Source organism: Amphiura filiformis, chromosome 19 (assembly GCF_039555335.1).
Source record: "Amphiura filiformis chromosome 19, Afil_fr2py, whole genome shotgun sequence".
Lineage (NCBI taxonomy): Eukaryota > Metazoa > Echinodermata > Ophiuroidea > Amphilepidida > Amphiuridae > Amphiura > Amphiura filiformis.
In genome coordinates, this window is record NC_092646.1 from 39152698 (window position 1) to 39169034 (window position 16337).

The 16337-nt window shown below is 39.8% G+C and overlaps 1 protein-coding gene across 1 annotated transcript in view; it reads left to right on the plus strand.

Annotated features, from left to right (window-relative positions):
- LOC140140575 (uncharacterized) overlaps positions 1 to 16337 on the plus strand; it is a 135341-nt gene that overhangs the window by 82049 nt on the left and 36955 nt on the right. The window contains 12 exon segments of the mRNA XM_072162332.1: positions 372 to 620; positions 2377 to 2625; positions 4802 to 5050; positions 6892 to 6972; positions 6974 to 7141; positions 7430 to 7678; positions 8158 to 8406; positions 10536 to 10784; positions 11810 to 12058; positions 13280 to 13528; positions 13956 to 14204; positions 15431 to 15679. Coding sequence (XP_072018433.1) covers positions 372 to 620; positions 2377 to 2625; positions 4802 to 5050; positions 6892 to 6972; positions 6974 to 7141; positions 7430 to 7678; positions 8158 to 8406; positions 10536 to 10784; positions 11810 to 12058; positions 13280 to 13528; positions 13956 to 14204; positions 15431 to 15679 — 2739 coding nt within the window.

Sequence of the window (16337 nt, forward strand, 5' to 3'; positions counted from 1 at the left end):
TCTTTTGGATCTTGACTATAGTTTGACTAGCTCGTAATCGGCATGAATTATTAGGCTCTTACCACTACGCTGAAAAGTAGTCCCACGTTAAGAGTGATATACTTCACCTATCTGGTCTTTATTGTGTGTACGTGTTAAATAAAGTAGACAAAATATAGGAATTAAATTATTAATTTGTGCATACTTTTGGCGATGTCAAGACAATTCGATATCAATCTGTGATAACGAGCTCGATTACGAGCTGACCAAACTATAAGCATAATCAAGATCGCTATGTCTTGTGACATAATCATCCATCCATTCACTTGTCGCTATAACCAATGCTAATTTTCCAACAATGTATCCCAATTTATCTCATCCATGCATTTTAGTCGACAATGTGCCACCAGTAGTATCGTGTATTAACGATATCTCTCAGACCGTTACTTCGGGGACCAGTGGTACCTTCGTCTCGTGGACGGAGCCAACGGCCACTGACAACTCCGGCGTAGTGTCTCTGACATCTCGGTCTCATACTCCGGGATCATTCTTTAATGTTGGCACCACACTTGTGACATACACATTCAGAGATGGGACTGGCAATAGCGCCAGTTGCTCTTTTAATGTTAATGTGATTGCAGGTAGTATATTTATTCCATAAATTAGTAATAGCGCAAAAGATAAACCATAATTAACCTTTTCGAAGTATGGTGTACACAAAAGGAGGGCAGTCTTAAATCTGGGTAAAACCCGGCAAATTCAAAAGACTTTACCCACTATGTGCAGCGCCATCCTATATTGTTCCGCCATATCTCGAAAAGGCTAATTAATGTAGGCGGCGTAAAAAAAACATGCAGGCAGACTGACTTGCTTAGCAGGGTGGGTCCATCTTTTTTTTTGAATAAAAAGGCTAAATGACTCTAAAAATTAACTGACGGCTTGCAAACAGATTTTAACAATTTTTTCATTTTGTTAAGTGAAATGAATCCACTTCCAAACAGCATGCAGCTATAAAAATAATCCCCCCAATGCAAAATCAGGGTCGGTCAGGCCAGTAGAACAAGCTTTTATCCACTCAGATTGGCCCATTAAAATAAAATAAAAACAACTGAAGGTTTCAAAATCTATTTTACTTTTATTGGGATAATGTTGGTGCACAGTTTATCATGCACTGAATGTGTTAATCATTTCATGAGGTTTTTTTGGTCCAAAATTTCAATATTTTTTATCTGACAAACCGAAATTGTCAGGATGCTATAAATTTGGCTATATTATTTTGAGGTAACATGCTATCAACTTATTATTTTTCATATTTTATATTAAAAAGATCCATGATCCACTTGTATCACACACACCCTAAATATGGTACAATCTTAGCGACAGTGAATGTTAAGATATCCCTCCCTCGATATGGCTTGCAGTGTTTTATCACCCATAATCACATTTATCATTCCATATTTTCATTTTTCATTACATATTACATTATCATTTTTATTATCATTATCATTCCATATCATTACTTATCATATCATTACATATTTCTGCAAATGATCCTAGGACATTGAATTAAAAAAACCACAACGTCCTAAAGAAAGCGTCCTCAAGCTACAGCACAGAGCCATGTGCGGAGTTCATGCATCACTGTGCAGCTAGTTTAGGAAAATGGGCAATAAAGTTTGCAACCAGTATCATCACAAATGTCTTACTAATTTAGATTTAGTTTTTGAACACCCAATCTGAAGCTCTAGCCTTGGGTTTCATTCATACAATTTTGTGTCTGATCTTGTATACAGAAAATAATTCATTCACAGTATATTTATTTAGTACTTAAAAATTAAAAAATGGATTTACATCGGATAGTTAAGAGTAACACTGTTGGATTTCGCAGGGCAGATTCCAATGCGTTTATGGGGTTGTATTGCCAGCATACTTACAAATCGCCCTTCTACGCATTTGTATATGCGGAGCGCGAATAGCTTGGCTTAGCGTGAGCGATTTGAACCTTGAACAGTTGGATACAGTGAAATCCAACATGGCGTTACTCTCAACCTGAAATGAAACAGAATATAGATCTTCATTGGTAACATGACTTACAGTTTTTAATCCCGCACAATCATCATGATGATCTCGCAAATAACGACTTTCTTCGAACATAGTAGTCCGGGGAAATGGCCATATGGGCATGAAGTTGCATACTTGTGATATTTTATAACATAAAATGATTAAAAAATTGAATCCCCTTGTTTGACGTGTCATTTCAATAACTCAATTCATCACTCATCCATATACATCTGAATTGATACCATCATTTCATCAACTAAATCCATATTTTCATCTGAATTTTTACCAATTTTCCAACAATATACATCAAAAATTATCTCATCCCATGCATTTTAGTTGACACTGTGCCACCAGTAGTATCGTGTATAAATGATGTCTTTCGTACTGTTGCATCTGGCAGCAGTGGCACCTTCGTCTCTTGGACGGAGCCAACAGCCACTGACAACTCAGGTGTAGCGCCTCTCACATCTCGGTCTCATACCCCGGGATCATTCTTTTTTGTTGGGACCACACTTGTGACATACACATTCAGAGATGGGACTGGCAATAGTGCCAGCTGCTCTTTTAATGTGATAGTGACTGCAGGTAGTATACTTTTGTGTGATAACAATTTTGTTTTTATCTGATATCATCAAAGGTTTTCGGACATCAAAGAATATTCAAAATTTGATTTAAACAATTGATCTTTTCGGTAAATCCCATAAGCTTTTGAGAGTACACCTGAGATGTTGTCATTTGACGTCACGCCGCCTTGCAATGCACTGCAACGATGTTCGCTAAACGATGTGCGCATCAGCCTGACACGTACTGACGTTAAATGACGACATCTCAGGTGTACTCACAAAGGCTTATTGGATTTACCAAAAGATTAATTCGATTATACAACCTATCATGCAGTGATGAAGTTCGGATATTTATGATATGATTTAGAAGGAATTTTATTCGTATTTTGAGCAGTGCATGACAACCAGATGCGAGCCTATCATTTATAAAGAGTATGCCTGTTGGACTGCCCAGAAAAGTACTACTTGCAGAAAATATATTTACAAACTCGTTATGGTTACAATAATTAGAAATTACAAACATATTAAAACTTCATAATACAGTAGTCCCACATCTGCAATGGCTATATGAAATAAATGAAATAGTGAAATAAATAAAAGTTAAAAATTCTGGTAAAACATTTTATGAAATATGCATAAACTTAAACTTAAGAGATCTGAAGCCCCATTTATTCATACCATGTGCACGGCACATTGTGCAGTGATCCCAGTCTCCATGGATATTGTTATGCAAATTGCGCCAGGCTAGCGGCACACTGTACAAATTGCCTATTCCGAAGACAAGACCTGTGGCACAGTCGCATCCCCTGCTTTGTACGCGTTTACCCAGGTCACGGCCTGCCTACGTAGCTACGTCACATTATAGCTCATTCATATCATTACATATTCACAATCACCTTTCAGGATTTGCGACGTGACGAACAGACTCTTACACAGGTACCGAGCTCACACTGTCCTCACTTTAGCGATCGAAGTAGCTCCTCTCTTAATTTAGTACTCTCAGATTGCGCTAGCTCTACTCTTGCCTGCTTACTGCGCACGCTCAAATCAATTACACAGCTTTACTTTCAGGTTCAATACACTGGGGTCAGAAAGTTGTTTACAATATTCGCTATAGTATAAAAAAGTACTAACTGAATGCACAAACCAAATTACAGAAGAGAAGTAATTCATTGGTAGAGCACCAGCGCAATCACCTTCGGAGCCTTATTTCACCCTTATACAGATGAGCACTCCATTATAATGCCTCTTTGAAGGTGTCTTGGGAAGTATTTCTTGAACTGCATATCTCCTTGTCTTGGGTACTATCAGAAGACTAGATATTTTCACATTTATCCATAAAGCTGCATATTGATGCACAAATTGACGCGCGTTAGGTTTTTTTATGGTCTTTTACATGGTGCCGTGGAAGACCTCAGAATACGATATGTGATAACAATAGGGCTGTGCATTGCTTTGTATCTATTTAGTTATATTCGTCTCAGCTTAAACAGAAGAAAGTTTACTCCAATGAAATAATATGCTTAGTTTTCCTATGTGTTTTTAACATGTAACCAATAGAGGCCGTCGGCCTTTCCCGCGGGATCCGCCATCTTGTGGGTATACTGCCGTTTTGCATGTCATGCGTTGGACATTACGCCCCCGATTACGCGGAAGTCGCAGCACGTGACGCACTTCTTCAGTCAAGCATCAACACGGTGATCTTAGCAACAATGATACCCGTACTCACAAGATGGTGGCGTTGACGCAATGACTACCTCTTAATTATTCAATCAATTCCTTGCAAGATGAATTGGACCTAGTTTGGTAGAATGTCAGCCTTATGCAACTGAGGGCATATTGAATGAAAGATAACATGCCCTCCTATTCCAAAGTAACCCATTCCAATGGGAGTCCCTGTTCCGAAGTTGATAATGTATTTCATGCAATAAGTTAACTTAAACAAAAGGTTTTAATTGTTTTTGAAAATAGATTTGTGAGGAAATATCATCCTAGAGCTTAAAAACAGAAATGGGATTTAACATCCTGCATGTATTTAAAACCCACAGTCAGTGCCCGATATTGTGGAGTTTATTTTGAAAATTATTCGAAATTGTATATTTCAAAAATCATGACCTTTTCAAAGAAACAATAAAAACCTTGTGCCTAAGTTAACCGATTAGATACAATGTGTTAATATTTTGCCATATATTTTTCAGTTGACACCATTCCACCAGTCATTGCTTGCATCAACGACGTCACCCAAACAGTCAACAGTGGAATCGGTGGAACCGCCGTCTCCTGGATTGAGCCAACTGCCACCGACAACTCTGGCACAGTCACCTTGACATCAAGAACACATACTCCAGGATCTTTCTTCAATGTTGGTACCACCACCGTCACCTACACATTCACCGATGGATCTGGCAACAGCGCTACTTGTACATTTAATGTCAACGTTATTCAACGTAAGTGTATATTTAATGAGTATATGATTGGTGGTTTGTCTGACATAGAATTGAGAAAATATCTCTCGTCCTCCTGTTGGATTCTGAGACATGAGCTATTTGAATTGTGCTTCTTTTTTCAGAATTCCATTTGTTTAAAAATTGTTTTGCCTCGGACCTTTTCTAGTTACAGACCGCTCCGCGCGGGCCTCCGCTAGTTGAGTTAACGGGAGTGATTACTAAAATGGGAAACAGATTATATGATAGACTATTTATAGGCATAGGGCCTAATGGCATAATGCTTCCTTCCTTCCTCCCGTACCCTTACGATATTTAGTAGGCCTAATCACGTTATCCCATCCCGTATACCATAAACCGTACCCGTGTGCAAGTTGGATATGCGCACCCGCGTGCGAGTCAAGTCACGCGCGCGGATGGTACGCCGACCCGCTAACGACGGCGCGATTTCTGCTAGCCAATTCGACGCATTGGTTGGCATAGCCCGTAAACAAACAGCCGCTAGGGGGTCTATATATTTGCCCGAAAAACTCACTTTTTTACTGATTTTGAGGCCAATACTTGACCGTTTTGAACCAAATAAACTTTAAACACATTGTCGTATATTCCTCGATCTCCCGTGTGAATTTGGCGACATTTGGATCGAAACTGACGGAACTGGTTCGTTGACATACACACCCACAAACACACAACATTCCCCTATTTATAGTAAGATTTATCCATAAGGCCGAGTTCACATAGGAGTATACGGTATAGTATACGGTATTCGCTATGCTCTATTCGGTATACGACTATGCTCCGATCAGGCGTGTATAATAGGTCAGTTTGTCAATTTTAAAACTGAACCTTTGTCTAATCAAATGCTTGTAACTTTACTTCTTGAGGTCACAATGCATTCAATGGGGTGTCATAATGTGCAGAATTAGATAGTGCATCTATTTAAAAATAAATTTGCCCACTTATGGTTTAGTTCTAAAATTAGGACGGTATACGCTGCACTAAAATCGAACGTGCACAATTCTCACTATACTATACTATATGCCGGTATATGGCCTTTTTGAAAAGTGCCCTCTTCTTATGTGACCCGGTACTATGAAATTACCTTGCTTGATTTAAGCTATACGCGTGCATCTGCAAAACGTGCACCGTGTACCCGAATAGTATACTTCTATGTGATCGTAGCCTTATGTGACCCGGTACTATGAAATTACTTTGCTTGATTTAAGCTATACGCGTGCACCTGCAAAAGCGTGCACCGTGTAAAACCGAATAGTATACTTCTATGTGATCGTAGCCTTATGTGACCCGGTACTATGAAATTACCTTGCTTGATTTAAGCTATACGCGTGCACCTGCAAAACGTGCACCGTGTACCCGAATAGTATACTTCTATGTGATCGTAGCCTTGTGTGACCCGGTACTATGAAATTACGTTGTTCAATTTCAGCTATACGCGTGCACCTGCAAAACATGCACCGTATAGCCGAATAGTATACTTCTATGTGACCGCAGCCTTATGCAAAAGAGGGCATATTGACAGTCCCTGTTCTGAAGTTGATAATGTATTTCGTGCAATAAGTTAACTTGAACAAAAGGTTTTAATTGTTATTGAAAATAGATTTGTGAGGAAATATCATCCTAGAGCTTAAAAACAGAAATAGGATTTAACATCCTGCATGTATTTAAAACCCACAATCAGTGCCCGATATTGTGGAGTTTATTTTGAAAATTATTCGAAATTGTATATTTCAAAATCATGACCTTTTCAAAGAAACAATAAAAACCTTGTGCCTAAGTTAACCGATTAGATACAATGTGTTAATATTTTGCCATATATTTTTCAGTTGACACCATTCCACCAGTCATTGCTTGCATCAACGACGCCACACAAACAGTCAACAGTGGAATCGATTGGAACCGCCGTCTCCTGGATTGAGCCAACTGCCACCGACAACTCTGGCACAGTCACCCTGACGTCAAGAACCCATACTCCAGGATCTTTCTTCAATGTTGGTACCACCACCGTCACCTACACATTCACCGATGGATCTGGCAACAGCGCTACTTGTACATTTAATGTCAACGTTATTCAACGTAAGTGTGTTTTCAATGAGTATATGACGGGTGGTTTGTCCGAAAAAGAATTAAGATAATATCTCTCGTCCTCCTGTTGGATTCTGATCCTTGCAGAGACAGGATGAGCTACTTTTGATTGTGCTTTTTTTTTCAGAATTCCATCTGTTTAATAATTCTTATGCCTCAGTTACAAACCAGTGATTGTATTTGTCAAAATCATGACCTTTTCAAAGAAACAATAAAAACCTTGTGTCTAAGTTACCTGAATAGCTACAAAGTGCTAATATTTTACCATCTATTTTTCAGTTGACACCATTCCACCAGTCATTGCTTGCATCAACGACGTCACACAAACAGTCAACAGTGGAATCGGTGGAACCGCCGTTTCCTGGATTGAGCCAACTGCCACCGACAACTCTGGCACAGTCACCCTGACATCAAGAACCCATACTCCAGGATCTTTCTTCAATGTTGGTACCACCACTGTCACCTACACATTCACCGATGGATCTGGCAACAGCGCTACTTGTACATTTAATGTCAACGTTATTCAACGTAAGTGTGTTTTCAATGAGTATATGACGGGTGGTTTGTCCAAAAAGGAATTAAGAAAATATCTCTCGTCCTCCTGTTGGATTCTGATCCTCGCTGAGACAGGATAAGCTACTTTTAATTGTGCTTTTTTTTCAGGATTCCATCTGTTTAAAAATTGTTATGCCTCGGTTACAAACCAGTGATATTTATTATTAGTGGGTTTTTTAGCAGGTTCGCCATGGGACAAGTCAGGAGTAGCTCTGACTTCAGGACAAAGTACCTAAGAATGAGACATGTAGGCCACCCCTTATTGATGGCTCTGAAAAGAGCCGTTCACCGAAAAATGCCCCTTGTCAACAGAGAACAAGCAGATCTCGCCTATCTGCTTATTTTAAAGGTGTGGTGGCTCTGAAAAGAGCTGTTTACTGACGACTGCCCCTTGTCAGCAGAAAACAAGCAGAAATGAGAACACTTTATATTGCCCATTTGTTATTGTACAGTTGATAATATTCCACCAGTTGTGTCTTGCATCAACGACATCACGGAGACGGTCAGCACCGGCGTAGCGGGGAAGACCGTCACCTGGACGGAGCCAACTGCTACAGACAACTCTGGTGTGGTTACCCTGGCCTCGAGGTCACACACACCAGGGTCTTTCTTCCAAGTTGGCACCACTCAAGTCACTTATGTATTTGTTGATGAAGCTGGCAATAGCGCTAGTTGTAATTTCAGAGTTGACATTATACAAGGCAAGTTGGTGTTGGTCTGAGCTAGTTGGGGACATTGAGCTCTGTCAACTTTTTTGCTATATTTGCATGGTACTTCACCTAGAAGTAGCAGTACCTTCTTTCGTGTGGGTGTTTCAGGTCATCTAGTGTAGTTTTAATAATTGTACATTTATCTTGAACAGGAACAGGTTGAGGTCATTTATGCTCATAACTCATACATGTATTTCATTTTAGCAGATGTCATTTAGTCCTTTTGATCCCCGAGACATAAAGCTAGGTGCTATCCTTTTGGACCACCAAATTCCCCCATGTCATTCCACATTTCGCCACCATTGGTCATGACCTGCATTGCATATGAATTGACTCAAGTGGCAAAAATGAATTTCCCGCTAAAAACATCCAAATCTTGCAGAACATTGGGCTGGTTCACAAAAAATCCATACGTGTATGGAAAACATTACCTTACAGGGGGTGTAGATTTCAAATGGAGCTGCCCATTTAGGTAACCAGCCCCATTTGAAATTTGCACTATCATAGGGGTGTATGGATTTCAACTGGAATATCCCATGGCCACATATATGAAGTGCCCAGTTTCTCATACCATCCCCCTTGTTTAATATCTTTACACACACAGCATATTGGATGTTAGCCAAAATGGTACATGAGCTGTTGTTGTGTGTAATGGTGACGAGCTTCACATACTGGAAAGTTCATGTCATATTCATTTTTGATCACTGATGATGTCACAGTGCCATCAAGGGAAAAACATGGCCAAGGGCGTAGCCAGCTTTCTTGGTCGAGGGGGGGCAAAATAAAAAAATAAAAAATTATATTTTACACTATTTTCGCCCATTATCCGGCTGAAAAGGGCTTTATCGTTACAACGTGCGCGCGTAGCTCGGAAAATTTTGTATTTTACACTATTTTGGTCCTGAATTTTGCTAGAAAAGGGGCTCGATCCTTTGCCCTTTTCTTTTTCATTTTTTGTCAGGAGGCACTCTGCCCCACCGCTGGCTATGCTACTGAACATGGCCATCGCCAGCACCATATGGATCTCTCTAAGACGATTTTTCTGTGCCTAATAGATGGCAGATGTAATATACATGGAGTGTTTTGAGGGTCATTTTGCATTTATATTTTCAGATCATTTTTATTCGGATATTTCCATTCATGGCATGTATGACGCAATCAAGCAAAATAAGTCTGTGTAGATTGAAATCAAAGTCCACATTTGTCATATTTCTAATAGTGATTTTGTGGCTTGTTTGCATGTCTCCACTTATTGGTAAACTAGAATTTTCATCGGCTCATTTTGCTTGGTCACATATCATGTGATCCAAACTGGTCCAACTAGGGTTGTACCATAACTTTCCTTAATGCTGAAAGTTACAAAATTAATACTATTACAATCGGAGCTAGAGATAAAAAATATTAGTTTGATTGACAGGCGATGTCAGAGGCAAACTCGGAAACGATTTGTTTACGAGTTGTCATGATTGAAATTTCTGAATTTATGCGACAATACTGATTGGATCAGATTGGAAAACCCATTTCACCCAATTGAGGATCACATTCATATTGCATTATTTACTGATCATTTTGCATGATATTTAATGATATACTCTTGTAGTTTCATTACAGATATTAGAACAAGAAGGAAATATTCCCATGGTGCTGGCATGTCTTTATCTTCCTCAGATACATAAGAGTTTAGCTGCAAATTGTGATACTTACATAGGCTGCCTGGTTTAATTAAAAACAAAACATTCTTAAAGGGGTGATCCACAGCCTCATCCCCCACTTTATCTGGCTGCATAATGTTAATGAACAAAACACTACTTGCAGATTAATTCATTTAGCAAAGATTTAATCAAGAATTCAATGCAGTGGCCTATGGATCAGTGTAATAAACATAATTTTGCATAACTTGCAAATGCAAAAACAGAATTGACTGAATTTTTTTGTGGTGAAAAAGTGGAAGCGAGGATCGGAAAATAATGGGGAGACATTGTCTGCTAGGTTATTTTATTCAGTTGACTCTGTGGTGATAAAATTGACACAAGGCAGCACATGATATGGTATCCCATTTTGAACCTAAACTCTTCACATCTTCCTCCAAATTGACAGTCAATATTGCATTCTTTGTTTAGTGGATACCGTACCACCGATCATAGCCTGCACAGACGACATCAGCTCAACGGTAGGAACGGGAGTCGGTGGTACAGCCATGACGTGGATTGAGCCAACGGCTACAGACAACTCGGGCATTGTCACTCAAACTTCTCGGAGCCACACACCGGGTTCTTTCTTTCCAGTGGGGACGACTCAAGTCACGTACACCTTTGCTGATGGATCGGGGAACAGTGCTAGTTGCTCGTTTGATGTAACAGTTATTGAAGGTCAGCCTACAGGATATGTGACCTGTAGACTAGATATGTGGTATCACATTAGGTGATACCACCTTTAGGTGATACCCCCTTTAGGCGATTCCTTCTTGAGGTGATATCCCCTGGAGGTGATATCGCCTTTAGGTGATGTCACCTTTGGGTTAATACAAGGAGGTAGAACCAAAGAGTACCGACTCGGCCATGTTTAGCATGTCGCTCATGAAGCGCAAACAGTGTCCTGAGGTATAAGTGCGTTGGTGTTATAGACCTGATGGGGAAGTCCTTTTTTGGTCTATACACTAGCGTGCTCGCCTCTTAATCCCAGGGTCATGGGTTCAAGTCCCGACAGGACCAGAAGTGGCTCGAGGAGGCGCAGGATACTTCCGTGAGCGGTTTGTGACAACGGTGTACCTCTGGACAATTGCGCAACACACCCAGCAAACTATGTATAAAGTGTTGTGCGGAGTGCACAAACCTTAAATGCTCATGCTTAAAATTCAAATCTTTGATCGATTCCGAAAAACGCCAGAGTTCTGTTTGCCATCTGTGCGCAACAATCCAAAATGGCGGATTTATCATGGCATTACACACTAGGTAATATTAAGTTGGTACTCTTTGGGTATAATCTCTTTAGGTTGATTACCTTGTGTTTTTTATGATGCAACCTTGAAGGATATGACAATTCATAAATCTTTGGCTTTTTGCAAACTTAATTCTAGCTGGTCTTTTGGTTAGGAAGCCAAATTTCTAACCGAGGTCATCAGGGTGTCAATTTCCCAGTCTGGCATCTTACCGAGATGATGTGAGGTAGACAAGTATATACTGCATGGGGTAGTTTGAGGACTGAATTTGTCTGTTCATTGTGATGCATGAATGATTTTATTTTTGAAGTTGAAATGATAATGTTATTAATATTCCCATTTGTTTACCTCAGAATGGACATCAATTATATATTGTAGAGCGTATTGGAAAACATAGGCTAATATCGTCTGTCGTAGTTAAATCTGTAACACAATTGGCCCATTTATCTTTTCTAGTTGATACCGTTCCTCCCGTCATTGCTTGCATCAACGACATCGGACAAACCATCACACTGGGTACCGGTGGAACAACCGTCTCCTGGATTGAGCCAACTGCCACTGACAACTCTGGCATAGTCTCCCTGACATCAAGAACCCATGCTCCAGGATCTTTCTTCAATGTTGGTACCACTCAAGTTACCTACACATTCACTGATGGATCTGGCAACAGTGCTACTTGTACATTCAACGTCATCATTACCGAAGGTACATTGACATGTTGTATAAAGAAATGGTCACCACAATTTAGCTTACTAGTTACAGCCATAAAAAAAACCTCCAGTCCAATAAAATAACCATATTTTAGGTTGGCTTGGTGACAGATCACATATGGTACACTGCACAGCATGACCCTATTATGGTTTGTATTTTCATTGTTGTACACTTAGCTAAAAATGGGTCATATCTTAAAATCCTGTGCATCAAAATGAACCAAAATTACACACGGTATTAGGCCAAAAAAAATTCCTGAAAGTTTTTTTTTTCTTTTCAAATTTTTGCATTCTGAAGATGTAAAAAAAATGTAGTTTAGAGCTTGTGTTCAAGATTTTAGTTGTTTTGTAATGTTAGTTGATTCTTTTTGACACCAAAATTGTCTCATTTTTCATATGTTGAGCCTGAATTAATACAAACAGTATAGAGTTTGCTAGTAATTAAAAAAAAGAAATCCTGACCGACCCAATTGTTAAAATTCATTTGAGGGCAAGCAAACAATTTTTTTTTCTTGGCCTTACTTCAATGTCAGTAACCAAGCAGTTGTCCAACTGACACAACAGCAAAATGCTCTGACATTGAATTGGCCAGCACAAGAAATCTGAGAATGCGTATAAGATCATTACACAGATTACAATTTCCAAAGAGCAAGTGGAATAGTGTGGAACAGTGCTGATTTCTGCTTTTTACACACTTTCTTAAAGAAACTGGTCTTGTTCTGCACTATTCCACTTACTCACAGATTTCTTGTGCTGGGTGCCATTTTTTTGGCTTCGTGCATTTTACCTTTTACTCTTTTACCTTATTATTATTATAGAATATCAAGCTATTGTCCGTCTGAAGAGTTCAAACTGTTTGCGTTACGGCCACCAACATCTGCCCTCTATTTTAGGTTTAATTGACACCCCACTAGGATCAAAAACGGCACATATTTTCTAAATTGTTCTTTTACAAGAGGAAAATGGATATTGCTTTTTACATCCAAACTCTTCAAATTGAGAATTGTATGAAAAGGTACCAGCACAAATGCAGCAGTGATAACAGTCCCAAATTATACCGAGTGAAAATAGTGATGGACACTTTTAAGTGTTAAAACATGTGACCATCTCAATCTCCAGACGTTATCACACTACTTACCAACCCTACACCTGTTGGTGGCTAAAGAATGAATGTCTAGGTCCACACTTACATTGACCATTGCTTTTTATCCTGCAGTTGATGGTGTTGCCCCTGTTGTCAACTGCATCAATGACATCACAACCACTGTCCAGCTGGGCACATCATCAACACAAGTCTCCTGGAACGAGCCAACAGCCACCGACAACTCTGGCGTAGTCAATCTTGTATCCAGATCGCATACTCCAGGATCTTCGTTCCCAGTTGGTACAACGCAGGTCACCTATACCTTCTCAGATGCCTCTAACAACTTGGCATCATGTACTTTCAGTGTTACCGTTACACCAGGTGGGTATTAAAACAAATTCAGGGCAGTATTTACTCGGAGGCTGTATGTCGCAATTTTGGCCCAGTGAAATTTATATTTGCGCACACAAATTTGCAATGCTGTATTACAATAAGTCAATTTCAGGAATTACCGAGCCAGAATTGGGTAAATTTAGGGGTGAATGCTTCCAACTGCATCGATGATGTCTCCACTACTTTTTGAAACTTAATTGCACTCTCCCTCTATATGGCTTTACCTTCCATATCTTACACAACCTGGAGTGAATTTTTCAAATGAGAAGTTACCCAATTGTTTATTTGAAACCTATAATACTCCCTCTGTGGAAGACTTTGGCCGACTCTTTCACAGAGGGTATGGAATATGATAGTTCATATAGTGACTACATGTACCTTCACAAATCCACAATTATTTCCCAATTTATTTCAGTTGATACAGTAGCACCAGTAATTAACTGCATTAATGATGTCACCACTACTGTAAACCTTGGTTCTGGTGGAACCAGCGTCACCTGGACCGAGCCAACTGCCACTGACAACTCTGGCACAGTCTCCAGGACTTCAAGAAGTCATGCTCCAGGATCTTTCTTCAATATTGGTACCACGCAAGTCACCTATGTGTTCACTGATGGATCTAACAACCAGGCTAGCTGCAGCTTTAATGTCATTGTTAATGCTGGTAGGAACATGTTTCCCAAACACTACTGCTCTGTGTGCTCAAGTTTGTTAGGGTTATATAGGGCGAAAATTATTCGCCTTTAGTTCCTGGCACTGCGCATGTCAAAGTCCCAACTCATGCTTGCGTAAATTCACATGCGTGCACCAGGCATGACATTACGCAACGCACAACTAGTGTAAGCACTGCGCCCAACTGGGTGCACACCATTCTATATCAATGCATAAGCCGAACGAACTTAGCCATAGGCTTCAACATGAAGTTGTGAGATATTTCCTCAAAATATTAAGAGCTATCTTAAAGGAGGATTTTGTGATCCTAGCATCCTCTTTTTATGATATTTTTCAGTAGATATCCGCGAAAAAAGCTTATTTCCAAAATTTCAGTTGATTCCGATTTTGCGTTTGTGAGTTATGTATGATTATGTGCATTATACTGCTCCATAGACAATGTGTTGTAATTTCGTTCTGGTATAGCAGAACGAAATTCAAATTTCACGATACCTTTGCTGAACGAATTAATCTGCAAGAAAAATTTTGTACTTAAACATTATGTAGCCAGAGGTTTCCAGTGATATAAAAAACTTTTTTTGAGAAAAGTGGAGGGATGATGCTGTGGATCACGAAATGCCCTTTTAAGTACTGAACCAATACTAGGCTTGTTTGTACTATCTTTTCCATACAAGTCCAAATTAAAAAATGGAAACTTGTCCTCTGCGTGGAGAGTTAATGAGAGCATTGGCATCTTGGGCAAGGAAGTAGGAAAATCTGTGCCACCCACCTATTAAACTTGTCTTCCATTTTTCAGCTATACAAATAAATATGTGTGTCATTGCTGATTACCGCATTGTTTTGATGACAAAAAGAAGCCCATAAAGTAATCGGGTTTTGATTGAGCAAACTTCAATCAAAACCAAAATTGTCATTGGCGTAATAAGCCCTGGGTTTTGTTGAAAAAGGGTTTCATTGTCCTGTAGATCAATAAAAGGCGGAGCCATGCGTGTTGTGCCATCAGGTCGACACCCGTGCCAATAGCCAATCACAGGCAGCGGTTCTGGGCGTGGCTGTTCTCCCTCAGAAAAATTCATAAGCTGTTTTGATACCATCCGAAGAGGTCAGGAAAATTTTCAAAAAAACTTTTTATTATAATACTCACAATGGTCTTTAATTCTTTAATTTGTTACTCTCAGGCCCAACCTTAATTGAGTGCTGCTTATTCTTTCTTTTCAGTTGACACTGTTGCACCAGTCATTGCTTGCATCACTGACATCTTCCAACAAATTCCACAAGGAACTGGTGGAACCAATGTCGTCTGGACCGAGCCAACTGCCACCGACAACTCTGGTGTGGTCTCGTTGTCATCCAGAAGCCATGCTCCAGGATCATTCTTCAACACCGGAAGCACTCAAGTTACCTACACATTCACCGATGGATCTGGAAACAGTGCAACTTGTACTTTCAATGTTATTATCACTGAAGGTATTTATTGTGATTTTTTTTTCAACCTCTTCATACCACCATATGGAATAGAGGCCGTCAGCCTTTAGCCATCTTGTGGGTACAAATGATCTGTGTGTTCATGCGTCGGACACTACGCGCAGGGCGCAGCTTGCCACGCAGCTGTTATCGCGCATCAACACGGTGATTTTGATGTTCACGCATGGAGATCGAACGACCATCACAGCGTGTACCCACAAGATGGCGGCATATGACGTCACGCTGACGGCCTCTATTGATGTTTGCCAAGTTTTTTTTTCCAAAGCTGGATAAATTTGTACCTTTGCATTTGCTTCTATTGAACTGCTAGCAATGCATACTACGGTAATACTAATTCAATGTGGCCCTGGCTGTTCAAATGGAATGAACCCATTAGGCAGGTCCATTTGAAACTCACCCTCCCTCTGTGGAAGATTCAGGTTAAATCTTTAGAGGATGTATGAAATTTAAATGGAGCTGTTTAATGTGCATTTGAATTTCATACTCCCCCTGTAGAAGATATATTTCAGATATTCCACAGGGGTATAGTGGATTTTAAATGGAATAGTCCAATGCCATGGTATATTTGCCATATTGGATTGTCAGAGTGGGGACAAAACCTGGGGGGGGGGGGACAAAAATATTAGTCTAAAGCCCATGA